At 40.7% G+C, this 12,341-nt stretch overlaps 1 protein-coding gene across 6 annotated transcripts in view; it reads right to left on the bottom strand.

The window, feature by feature from the left end:
* Window positions 1-12,341, bottom strand: part of eps15l1a (epidermal growth factor receptor pathway substrate 15-like 1a) — a 366,481-nt gene that overhangs the window by 163,789 nt on the left and 190,351 nt on the right. For all 6 annotated transcript variants that reach the window (XM_060846401.1, XM_060846406.1, XM_060846402.1 and 3 more), the window contains 4 exons: window positions 5,840-6,010; window positions 3,920-4,046; window positions 3,745-3,798; window positions 516-661 (listed from right to left, as the gene is read on the bottom strand). In XM_060846401.1, the coding sequence (XP_060702384.1) occupies window positions 516-661; window positions 3,745-3,798; window positions 3,920-4,046; window positions 5,840-6,010 (498 nt within the window). The remainder of the gene's footprint in view (window positions 1-515; window positions 662-3,744; window positions 3,799-3,919; window positions 4,047-5,839; window positions 6,011-12,341) is intronic.

The raw sequence follows: 12,341 nt of genomic DNA, 5'->3' as shown, positions 1-12,341 counted from the left end.
TTTCAGGCACTGCGTACAACAATTTTAAAGGCAGAGCTAGGTCATTCAAATCTGAGGAAAGTAATGACTTCTGCATCCTTGGGCCAGTGGAAATCTCCTCCAAAAGCTGCTGAAACTGGGGTCAGTTGAAACTTTCAAAGATAAGATAAATAGATTCTCATTTAGATAAGTGCATTAAGGGAAGTGGAATTTAGTTTCGTATGTAATTGAGTGGTATATTGAGTGAGGATACTGATCAGCCATGATCAAATTGAATGACAGAACTGGTTTTGGTGGATAAATAATCCCTTCATCTTTGTATGTTGCCAATTTTATTCCTTGTCTAGAGGATGAAATCTGATTCTTATTTTCTAGCAACAGATTCACAGGCTTAGGAGCAATTAAAAAGACCAGCTTTAGCAACGCAAATATGGGGAGGCTACCAATGGACACACATCTCTGAAAAAAGTACCTGCATTAAAGGAATTTCCCCACCTTTGATTAAAATCAACTTAGCACTTTGAAATCACACTTACTTTAGGTGGCACGGTGGGCTCTCTGCTGAAAGGGTCAGTGGATGAAGATGTGAAAGGATCACTCTTTGGCGGTTTCTTGAAGAACTCATCAGATGATACATTATGGAAGGGATCACTTTCTTTAAATGGATCGGCACCAAATGGATCTGTACAGAAATCCAAGGTCAAAAGGAGCTAGATTGAGCACATGACTGCAGGATGTGACTTCAAACTAAAGATGAAAAGCTGAAAACATATGATGAGGAAACATGCAGGCCATCAGCAATCTCTGCCTAAAATGGAAAAAAGTTATGGAGGGTGCTGGAAATCTGGAAACATTCAGCTAGTCGCTGGAAAGAAAACCAATAAAATCTTCAGAGCAGGGCTAATATAACAACATTGATCTGAACTGTGTTTTTCTCAAAACAGATTTCATTTGACATATACACAGAAAACGTTAGAGAAACTCAGCAGGTCTGGCAGCATCTGTAGAGAGAGAAATGGAGCCAACAACTTATCCCTCAGACTGGACTCAAAATGATAATTCTCTTTCTCTCTCTCCAGATGCTGTCAGACCTGCAGAGTTTCTTCAGCATTCTGTGTTTGCTTCAGGTTTCCAACATCAACAGTATGTTGTCTTTAGTCCATTTGACATGTCAAAGGTTTTCAGCATTTTAGCTTTTTTTTAAACGATAAGAATTATTGATCAAACTAAGCCCACTTAGACTAACTAGTTTAGTTATGCTACTGTACCTGAAGTACTGACATGTATAATAACCTCCAGAAAACAAAACAAAAGTTGACCAATTAATTCAAATTCAAAGGCTAAAAGATTTTGAATTCTAAAGGCATGATTCCTTCAATCATACTTGTTTTACTAGGGGCCATTTAGTGGCATCTGATTTCTCAATACAATAAATGGGTAGACCTTAAGGAAAGAAGATGTAGCAGCTAAAATAGATCATTCAGCCCATTCAGGCTGCTTCGCTATTTAATGAGATCATGGCTGATCTGAAAATCCTCAACTTCACTTTCTTTCCTTTACCCCATAACTTTTGATTCCCATACCGATTAAAAACCTGTCGTTCTCAGTCTTGAACACACTTAACAACCTAACATCTTCAGCTCTCTGTACTAAAGAATTCCACAGATTAACTACCCACAGTGAAGAAATTCTTTTCGTCTCTAGCTTAAAAGGACAACACCTTAATCTGAGAAGGTGCCCTCTGGTCCCATGAGTTGGATGTGCCAGTGTTGGAGTGGGGTGTACAAAGTTAAAAATCACGTAACACCAGGTTATAGTCCAACAGATTCATTTAGAAGCACTAGCTTTCTGAGTGCTGCTCCTTCATCAAGTGGTTGTGGAGTATAAGGTCATAAGACACAAAATTTATAGCAAAAGTATACAGTGTGATGTAACTGAAATTATATATTGAAAAACACCTGGATTGTTTGTTAAGTTTCTCATCTTTTAGAATGAACATGTTGGTTTCAGTTCTTTCATATGTAAATTGCAGAACATTTAAAAGTTACATTCTCGAGTGAACTTTAACAATTAGTGTCGTGTCGGCCCTGATGACGCATTTAAGGTGTGCCCTGTGTGACACTGTCTGTGCCACAACGGTCAGACTGATTCTAATCTAAAAAATGGATTTACAGAATCTTACATGGATTCATGCAGTTTTTTAGCAAAATAAAATGTAATTCTGCAAGTACAAATTCATCCACAAACTTATATGTGTATGCGTGCATATGGGTGGGCATACAGACACTCTCTCACAGACACTCAACTCCCACCATCCCCCACACTCACACGCACGCATAGACATATTAGTTTGTGGGTGAATTTGTACTTGCAGAGTTACATTTTATTTTGCTCAAAAACTGCATGAATCCATGTAAGATTCTGTAAATCCATTTTTTAAGATTAGAATCAGTCTGACCGTTGTGGCACAGACAGTGTCACACAGGGGACCTCACACCTTAAATGCATCACCTGGACCGACATGATACTAATTGTTAAAGTTCACTTGAGAATGTAATTTTTAAATGTTCCGCGATTTACATATGAAAGAACTGAAACCAACATGTCCATTCTAAAAGATGAGAGACTTAACAAACAATCCAGTTTTTTTAAATATAAAATTTCAGTTACATTACACTGTAAACCTTTGCTATAAATTCTGTGTCATACGATTTTATACTCCACAACCACCTGATGAAGGAGCAGCACTCCGAAAGTTAGTGCTTCTAAATAAACCTGTTGGACTATGATCTGTTGTTAAGTGATTTTTAACCTCTGGTCCTAGACCTTCCAGTAAAAGGAAACAATCATTCTGCACTAAATGTTTTTAAAGCTAAGATAGATAACTTTTTGCACAGAAAAGGAATTAAAGGTTCATGGTGAGAGGGTGAAGTGGATCTGAGGCCACGAAAAGATAGCCATGGTCTTAATGAATGGTGGATCAGGCTCGAATGGCCAAATGACTTACTCTTGCTGCTGCTTCTTATATTCTTATCTCATTATATTCTTAAGTCCCCTAAAATTCTAAGAATTCTACATGTTTCAATAAGGTTGCTTCTCATTCTTCTGAACTCTGATGAGTACAGGCTGTAACTACCCAACCTCATCTCATAAATCAGTCCCCCACTATCAACAAATCAGCCCAATGAATCTGCTCTGTACTGCCTTCAGTGCCGGAGGATCTTTGCTTGGATAAGAGGCCCGAAACTATTCATACCATTCCAGCTGTGGCTTAACTAGTGCCTTGTAAAGTTTTAGCAAGACTTCCCTATATTCCACTCCCTTTGAAATGAAGGTTAACATTCCGTTTGTCTTCCCTATTCCCTGCTGAACTTGGATACTAACTTTTTAACATTTATGTCCAAGACTCTCTCATCCCTCTGTTCTATAGCTTTGTCTTTATCTTTATAGTCTTTATCTATTTTAAATAATATTTAACTCCTGCATTCTTCCTGCCGAAGCACATAACTTCACATTTTTCCATGAGAGGCTTCCAGTTGAGAGAGATTCAGAAAAAAAACTAATCAAGCTGGTGCTAATTCCAATATTTCTAGAACATGATGGGAAAGTATGTTGGGGATGGAACAGAAAAGGGAGTATGAGCCACATTAGAAGTCAGAAAGGTAACTTCAAATGTGCACTGCAATAAAAGAGCACAACAGGAGGCTGGGGAATAGCTGTATGTCAGGTACTGAGGAAACAAAAGCTGAATTCTAACTATCATACCTGTTGCAGCAGCTGCCTGTTGTTGGGCAAAAGGGTCATTTTGGAATGGATCACCTGCTCAAGAAACACAAAGAATACAAATAAAACTCGGTTAAATTGATTCATTAATGCACACTGATGGTTCAGAAATATACTGCCCCCAACTTTTCTCTTTCAAACGTTACAATCTACTCACTATCTTTGAATGGATCAGCTCCTTTGAATGGATCTGTCTTGAAAGGATCTTCTGACTGAAATGGGTCTGTGTGCAATTCTTGAACATTATTATTGAACGGTGATGCTTTGCCTCTGAAGGGATCATCCTGAACACAAAATAAACTTCAATCTATTTCCAGTGCAGAAGCTCACTGATAATCATCATATAAATACACTTGCATTCTCTATATTTGATTTTATCAAATTGCAAAACAACATGTTTTTGTCCAAATTGAATGACTCAGGCAATTCAGTCGTCCATAAAGTCTTCACACACTTCCTTGCTTGACCCTGCTCTTTTCAAACAGCATCTTCCTTGCTTTTACTCACCTTTCCCAAGCATGCTGTTGTCTCTTGGTTAGGATTAAGTCGATCAATTCTAATCAACTGAAGGGGTATAAACAGTACGATCCTTTCGGTCAGGGTGGTGGGGCAAATTACAAACATTTGCACATGACACAGAAAGTAACTAACATGGTTATTTGTCAAAATGATCCCAAATGACTGCAGGAGTAAATGGGGCACAGGAGCAGAGAGGGGTGAACACATGGATGTCAGATGAAAATTAAAGTGGAGAAATGTGAGGTTTAGATTTTAGACACAAGAGATGTAAAGTATAAAGGCAAACAGGAACAAAGCTATAAAAGGTTTCTGATTAGGCTTTGGTTAGAATAGTGTCTAGATATGGGCACCTTACTTCAGAAAGCTTGTCGAGGCCATGGAAATAGAGTGCAGTGGAGATTTCGCATGATGGTCCCAGAGATGAGAAGCTTAACTTTACAGGAGAGACTAAAGAAACTGGGATTTTCTTCTCTAAAAGAGAGAGAAGATCACGAAGAGGAACTTGGATTCTGAAGTTTTGATGAGGTAAATCAAGGAAATCTATTTCTACTGGTCAATGAGTCTGCAACAAAAAGCACATATTTAACATTAGTACAAAAACTCGAAGGGAAGGGTTGGGAGGAATGTCTTTTATGAAAATATCCAAGCACTGTTTGGAATAGAATGCCCTGAGTAACAGCAGAGAAGCAAAACCAATAAGGTATCCACCTTATTAAAGTTTTTACGGCTGGATACAACTTCCCATTTGCAAAATCTTACAGTCTGATTTCATGATTCCTTGAGATTTATGTTATTGCTTTGTCAACATTTATGATGAAAACAGATTGCATTAATTTGTCTGTGAAAGATATCCTGCCAGGAGTATTAATACCTGAGTGTAACAGTGCTAGGTCACAACAGTCCTTGTGCAACAAGCTGACTTTATGTGCCTTAGGTTTTACTTACTTGACCATAAACAACATTAGGACAGAATTAATGACAATGACAGACATAAATATTTATATAATAGTTATCTGTAATTGATTAAAAGTCTTACAGCACATGTGGGTCCATATATCTCTCATCTTCTTACCTTACACACACAGTTAAAACTTCAGGTGATGGGCCAGTTAAAGATTGAAAGCCTCTAGCCAAGGGCTAAATATGTGAAAAATAATCCAAATAAATCTCCCTTTCAGACAGGCCTCATAGATATGATGAGCCTCACGGTCTCCATTAATGTTGTTAAATTATGATTGATCGATGCAGATTTGATGGGCTAAATGGCCTCTTTCCACACTGTAGGGATGCTGTGACTACTGCTTTGGAAGTAACAACAAGAAAAGGTAGGTAGAATATTGCTTGCTGAAATAGAAATAGTGCTCAATGCAAGCAGATAGAATCATTTCAAATATATATACTGGAGTTCTTTTGGCCAAAGAGCAAGCAACAATCTGCTTTTGCTGGCCTGTCCCGTTGTAAGAATTTTCTTTCAGTGGTGAGAGGATGATAAAGAAGAGGAGAGTAAAGGACAAAATAAAGCCGATGAAATAACTCTACTGTGTGTCTCCCTACCCACCATTGTTGCAAAGCCGCTGTCTCTCTCTGCGAGGCCATCACTCATGTCTGCCAGGTTAGTCATGCTCCCACCGTGATCAGTTAATGAGCCGTTCAACGCATTGCTGTACTGGTCAATGTTTTTACTAACTTCCTGCTGTGAGTCTTGTAATTGGGAAAGTTTATTTCTTGCCTAGAGATAGGAGATAAGGGATCACATTAGTAACTTAACATAAGGTGCTCAATATAAATACAATATTTAAATTTAAATTAGAAACAAAGACTGCTATTTATATAGCACTTTTTATTACCACATGCTTTTTCAAATTGTTTACAGTCAATGAAGTACTTTTGAAATGCAGTCACTGTTGTAGTGCAAAGACTGGAGCTGCAAACTTTCACACAGTAAACTCTCACAAACAATATGATCATGACCAGATAATCTGTTTGATTTCTACAGAGAGAGAAGTATTGTCCAGAACACCAGTATAACTGCCCTACAGTAATTTGAAATAATGGCGTGGCACTTCCAACTGTCCAGCACACCCTCAGTGTGGCACTTGGGTCTCAAACTTGACTAATGCGCTCGAGCCGACGATGGAAACTGAACCCAGAACCTTGTGACTCCAAGTCAAGAGTCATGGCTGACAGAGTAGATACAAAGGTAGTTCAGAAGAACATAAATGCAGTGTGTTTGGCAGTAGTACTTCAGCAGGTAGCAGGAAACTGCAACGAATCTTACAATCCTTAAAGATGCAGAAAGTGAGTGATATTACCATCCATTGGTGGACAGACACCAATGCAATGTAACAGCATTAGTCGTATACTGCCATATTACCCGCCTTTACCACATGTTAAAGTTTGAAAGTACTATCACATAACACTACATAAGCACTAATGTTAGGCAAATAGGCGAAGCTATTCTGCCACCAAGTGACAAGTTTGCATTACTGCACATTTGTAAATAACGCAAGTTAACAGCTGGGCTGTCTCTAAACAGTGCATAACACAAAAACTGTGACCTCTCATTTGCTAAGAACTTCTTGGGATTTCTATAATAATTACAAATGAGATCACAGCAGATTCTGAGTCAACTAATTACTGTAGAAAACAGCACAGATAACCCCTACAAGCCAATATAATCAACAGAAAGATACAAGATTTACAAGATGTGGAATTTTATTTTTCACTTTGCTTCAAAGTTGGACTCTCAGTCTGTCCCTCAGTACTTTTTTAAAATTCAGTCCATTTGTTTTTCATTACATTTCCACCTTTTGCATTCCTTCTTACCACACACCAGCTTCAGCACACATATTCCTTCTTATCACTGCTTCCCCCATTCCACACTCAATTCTCTAAGCTACCATAGACACTCGTCTGCAACCCACGCACTACAGTAACTGCACAACAAGACCTTGCTGGTCTGTTCCTTTGCCATTATGGAACAATTCAGTCCATGAAAACATTATTTTCACAACTCAAATACTTTGCAGAAAGAAAACAAACTATTGTCTAAAGCAAACAACACAGTTCCAACTGCACAATTTGTCCAGCTGCTTGCACTCTCTGTTTTGCTAACTGTGTTAAAGCTGCTAGGTTCATTTCTTGACTGTGTTAGAGCAGAACAACATTTATTTTGTGACTCTGACTTAGAGAATCCTTTAAGCACTTCAGGGAGGAAGGCAAAAGTACAAGATAAAAGGAGATAAAGATGTACAGCCAGAGAGATAGCCAAAAATTGGGCTTTGGAGATTCTACTAAAAGAAAGTGGACAGGAGTACAGGGACAACTTGAGAAGTCACATGACACCAGGTCATAGTCCAAAACAGAACACAGAAGCTTTTAACCTCTTTATTGCTGGACAAATTTGCACCAGGCCTGCCTTAATTTATTAAACAGATAATCTTACTTTAAACAGATCGCACTGTAGTGATTCTTTTGACCATTCTCGAACCAAGGGACCCCTCTGGAGGGGTCCATATCTTCATTTTAATCATGTCACCTTATTACATTTGATTGATCTTTTCTTGTCACCATGGCAAAAAAAAAATACAAATAATGTGTAATTTTTGAATGCAATTGCGCAATTTCACCACGGAGCACAGAGCTTGAACCTCTGTGTTGCTGGACAGAATTGCATCAGGCTGCCTTATTTTATTAAACAGATCGTACTCCTAGTGATTCTTTTGACCAATCTTTAACCAAGAGGCCCCTTTGGAGGGGCCCATTTCTTCATTTGGTAAAACAGGTAAGCATCCTCCAAGGTGGACATCAAGATCGCAACAAGGTAGAATCGCCAAGTAGAGACTGATAGCCAGGTTTTGTACCCATGAAGATGGCCTCAACAGTGATCTTGGGTTTGTGTTGCGCTACAGGTGACACCGCCACACTGTTCTTTATCTATACAATCTTCCTTACTGTACTGTTTTGACAGCATCACTGTGATAAATTGTTATGATCTCTTTACCTTAGATAGTTTGTCCAGTTTTGAATTAATTATTGCACAATTTGACACACACGTGCGCGCAGACACACTCTCATAAACATACTCGTGCGCACACACTCTCTTGCACTCTCTCAAGTGTGCTCACACACACACACATATATGCCCTCCATCCAAACACACACACAAAATCTATGGGTGAATCATTTCATCCAAGGTGTTTGTTTAATTGCAGGTACATTCTATTTTGTTCAAGAAAAACACAATTTTTAGTCAATGTGGCATCTCATAAATTCCAGCTTTCAGAATAAAACAAGCCTGATTCTAGGCTAAAACTGAGACAGATTCTGAACAAAGCTTCACACCTATAATTTAGTGTCAGATTTGGGACGTCACCATTTGTATATTCCTATTGCTCTGCCTGGTTGTCATGACAGCACATTCTGGATTAGTGGTGCTGGAAGAGCACAGCAGTTCAGGGAGCATCCGAGGAGCAGTAAAATCGACGTTTTGGGCAAAAGCCCTTCATCAGGAACCATCGACTTTAGAAACACTTCATGCAATGTCTTAACAGTCTTGGTCACCTGCAGAGATATATTATCTGACACTCCACTCATACCAGTTATATGACCTTTTGATCTCTCTGCCTATATACTCTGTCTGTGTGCCCTGCTCTCTCACCACACCTGATGAAGGGCTGCACTTCAAAAGCTTCTGTGATTTCAAATCAGCCTGTTGGACTATAACCTGGTGTCATGTGACTTCATATGAACATAGAACATAGAACAATACAGCGCAGAACAGGCCCTTCAGTCCTCGATGTTGCGCTGACCTGTGAATTATTCTCAGCTCGTCCCCTTACACTATCCCATCATCATCCATGTGCTTATCCAAGGATTGTTTAAATCTCCCTAATGTGGCTGAGTTGACTATATTGGTAGGTAGGGCATTCAATGCCCTTATCACTGTCTGAGTAAAGAACCTGTCTCTGACATCTGTCTTAAATCTATCACCCCTCAGTTTGTAGTTATGCCCCCTCGTACAAGCTGGGGCTTGTTCATTTCCGTCCTGGCTACCTTGTAATCCTCTACAGCCCTGTCTGATCCTTGCCTCCTCAACCTTAAGAAAGCTTCCTTCTTGCTCTTGACTAGATGTTCCACATCCCTTGCCACCCATGGTTCCTTTAAACCTGCCATTCCTTCCTTGCCTCAACGGGAGAAACCTATCCACCACAATCAGCAGTTGCTTCCTCAACAACCTCCACATTTCTGTCGTGCATTTTCCTGAGAACCATCAGATGGAAAGTATTCAGCCTGGAATTCAGTGACTGAGTGTTCCACAGGGACCAGCAGTGTTCTGGGTCCTCTGCTCTTTGTGATTTTTATAAATGACTTGGATGAGGAGGTGGAAAGGAGGTTAGTAAGTTTGCCAATGACATGAAGGTTGGTGGAGTTGTGGATGGCGTGTAGGGCTGTTGTAGGTTGCAACAGACATTGACAGGGTTCAGAACTAGGCTGAAGAAGCAGCAGATGGAGTTCAACCTAGAAAAGGGTGAAGTTATTCACTTTGGAAAGCTAGATTTGAATGCAGAATACAGGGTTACAGGCAGGACTCTTGGCAGTGTGAAGAGTCTTAAGGGATCGTGGGGTCCACGTCCATAGATCCCTCAAAGTTGCCACGCAAGTTGATAGGGTGTTGGGTTTCATTAGCAGGGGTTTGAGTTTAAGAGCTGCGATAAGCTGCAGCTCTATAAAGTCCTGGTTAGACCACACTTGGAATATCGTGTTCTGTTCTAGTCGCCTCATTTTAGGAAAAATGTGGAAGCTTTAGAGAGAGTGCAGAGGAGATTTACCAGTATTCTGCTTGGATCAGAGGTCATGTCTTATGAAGGAAGGTTGAGCAAGCTAGGGTTTTTCTCATTAAAGCAAAGAAAGATGAGAAGTGACTTGATGGAGAAGTATAAGATGTTGAGAGGCATAAATGGATTGGATAGCCAGACAGACATTTTGCCATGGCAAAATGTCTATACAGGGAGTGTAATTTTAAGGTGATTGGAGAAAGATTTAGTGGAGATGTCAGAGGTAGGTTCTTTCCACAGAGTGGTGGGTGCATGGAATGCATTGTTAGCAGTGGGGGTAGAGTCAGATACTTAGGGACATTCAGGTGACTCATGGAATAGGTACATGGAAGTTAGTACAATGAAGGGTATGTAGCCTAGTGGGAGAGAAGGCCGGCACAATATCGAGAGCCAAAGGGCCTGTACTGTGCTGTGCTGCACTGTTCTATGTTCAATCACTTCCGTTGGCAGCTCATTCCATATGCGTACCCACCCTCTTTGTAAAAAGTTAAAAATCACACAACACCAGGTTATAGTCCAACAAGTTTAATTGGAAGCACACAAGCTTTCGGGGCGACATTCCTACATCAGGTGATTGGATCACCTGATGAAGGAGCGTCGCTCCGAAAGCTAGTGTGCTTCCAATTAAACCTGTTGGACTATAACCCGGTGTTGTGTGATTTTTAACTCTGTACACCCCAGTCCAACACCGGCATCTCCAAATCTTTGTAAAAAGGTTGCCCCTCAGATTCTCTTTTATCCTTTCCCCTCTAACCTTAAACTGATGCCCTCTGGTTCTTGATGCCCCAACCCTGGGAAAAGGACTGAGAGCATTCACCAAATTGCACCCTATTGTTGCAGACCCCACTACCACTTTAAACGGCTTGGCCTTCGAGCACAAGATTGTTACTGTTTTTGACATTGCCAATGGTTTCTGTTCTACCCTGTTATACCCTGAGTCCCACGACAAATTTGCTTTTACAGTAAGGGACAGGCAGTATAGGTGGACTCACCTGCCACAAGGGTTCCACAACAACCCCGCTATTTTTCATAGGGTGATGAGCAACATTTTGAAGATAATTGATCTACCAGAGGGTAGCACTGCCCTCCAGTATGGAGATGATATCTTAATTGTCCCAGAGTCTGATTCAGGACACCAGGAAACTTTAGGGCTAGTATTGCAGGAATTGGCAACCACAGGGTTAAAAGTTAGTCCCACAATGGGACAAATGGCAAAACACAAGTCTTATACCTGGGACAACTTATATTCCAGGGATTCAAAGGAATGCCCAATGACCGCAAGAAGGCAATCCAACAGATGCCACAACCTGCCACTATCAGGGAGGGTCAGAAAGGCTATGGGGCTATTCAACTACGGTCGGAGCTTTACACTGGAATTCGCAAAATTGGCTGAACCGATCCAGAGACTAATTAAAGGAAGCAAGCCTGCCTTGGAAACTGTAACCTGGGGGCCAGAACAGGAGGAGGCATACAGTCAGCTTAAAACTCGGCTCATATCAGGCTAGGGCCACCAGATCCCAGCAAGGATTTTCACATCCACTGTAATAATGAGGGAGGATTTTACTCTGTAGTGGTCACCCATGACCACAGTAGCAGGAGAAGGCCCATAGGGTACTACTCAACTACAGAAGGGCCAGTAGTCACTGGGGTTGCTCAGGTGCCTTAGACTGTGCTGCTTGGGCCATTAGGGTTAGCGAGCCCATAGTAATGACAGGGAATGTCATCCTCCACACTAACTACACCCTAGTAGAGACGCTAAACACAGGGAAACTGACAGGCATCTCCAATATGAGAAGGGCAAAGTGGGAGGCAGTTCTTTTATCCCCAAGTCAGTCTGTGGTAATAGGTAGGGATATTGGAGAAAACCCAGTTGGGGGAATTCTAGTCACAGAGGAACAGCACAACTGTGGGATATAGATGGGGATGAAGATGGGGGGAGAGTAAAGGATACCAGCCAAGGAGACCCTCTTCGAGGATGGGTCACGAAAATATGTAGCAGGGACGATATTTTATATATATACACACACACATACAGACAGTCAATATGCCTTCGGTGTAATCCATGACTACATAGTGGCATTGGGTAGAAGAGAGTTCACCATTGTGGGGACCCTATCAGACACCAACTAAACGTTCAGGCACAATTGCGTGTCAGTGAACAGCCAAAAGAGGCTGCAGTAATAAAAATACAAGCCCATCAAAAGGAGCCAGCAAAAGAAAGTC

The sequence above is a fragment of the Hemiscyllium ocellatum genome, chromosome 28, assembly GCF_020745735.1.
Source record: "Hemiscyllium ocellatum isolate sHemOce1 chromosome 28, sHemOce1.pat.X.cur, whole genome shotgun sequence".
Classification (NCBI taxonomy): domain Eukaryota; kingdom Metazoa; phylum Chordata; class Chondrichthyes; order Orectolobiformes; family Hemiscylliidae; genus Hemiscyllium; species Hemiscyllium ocellatum.
The sequence above is the reverse complement of the archived record's forward strand: the minus strand, read 5'-3'. Positions and strand labels throughout refer to the sequence as shown.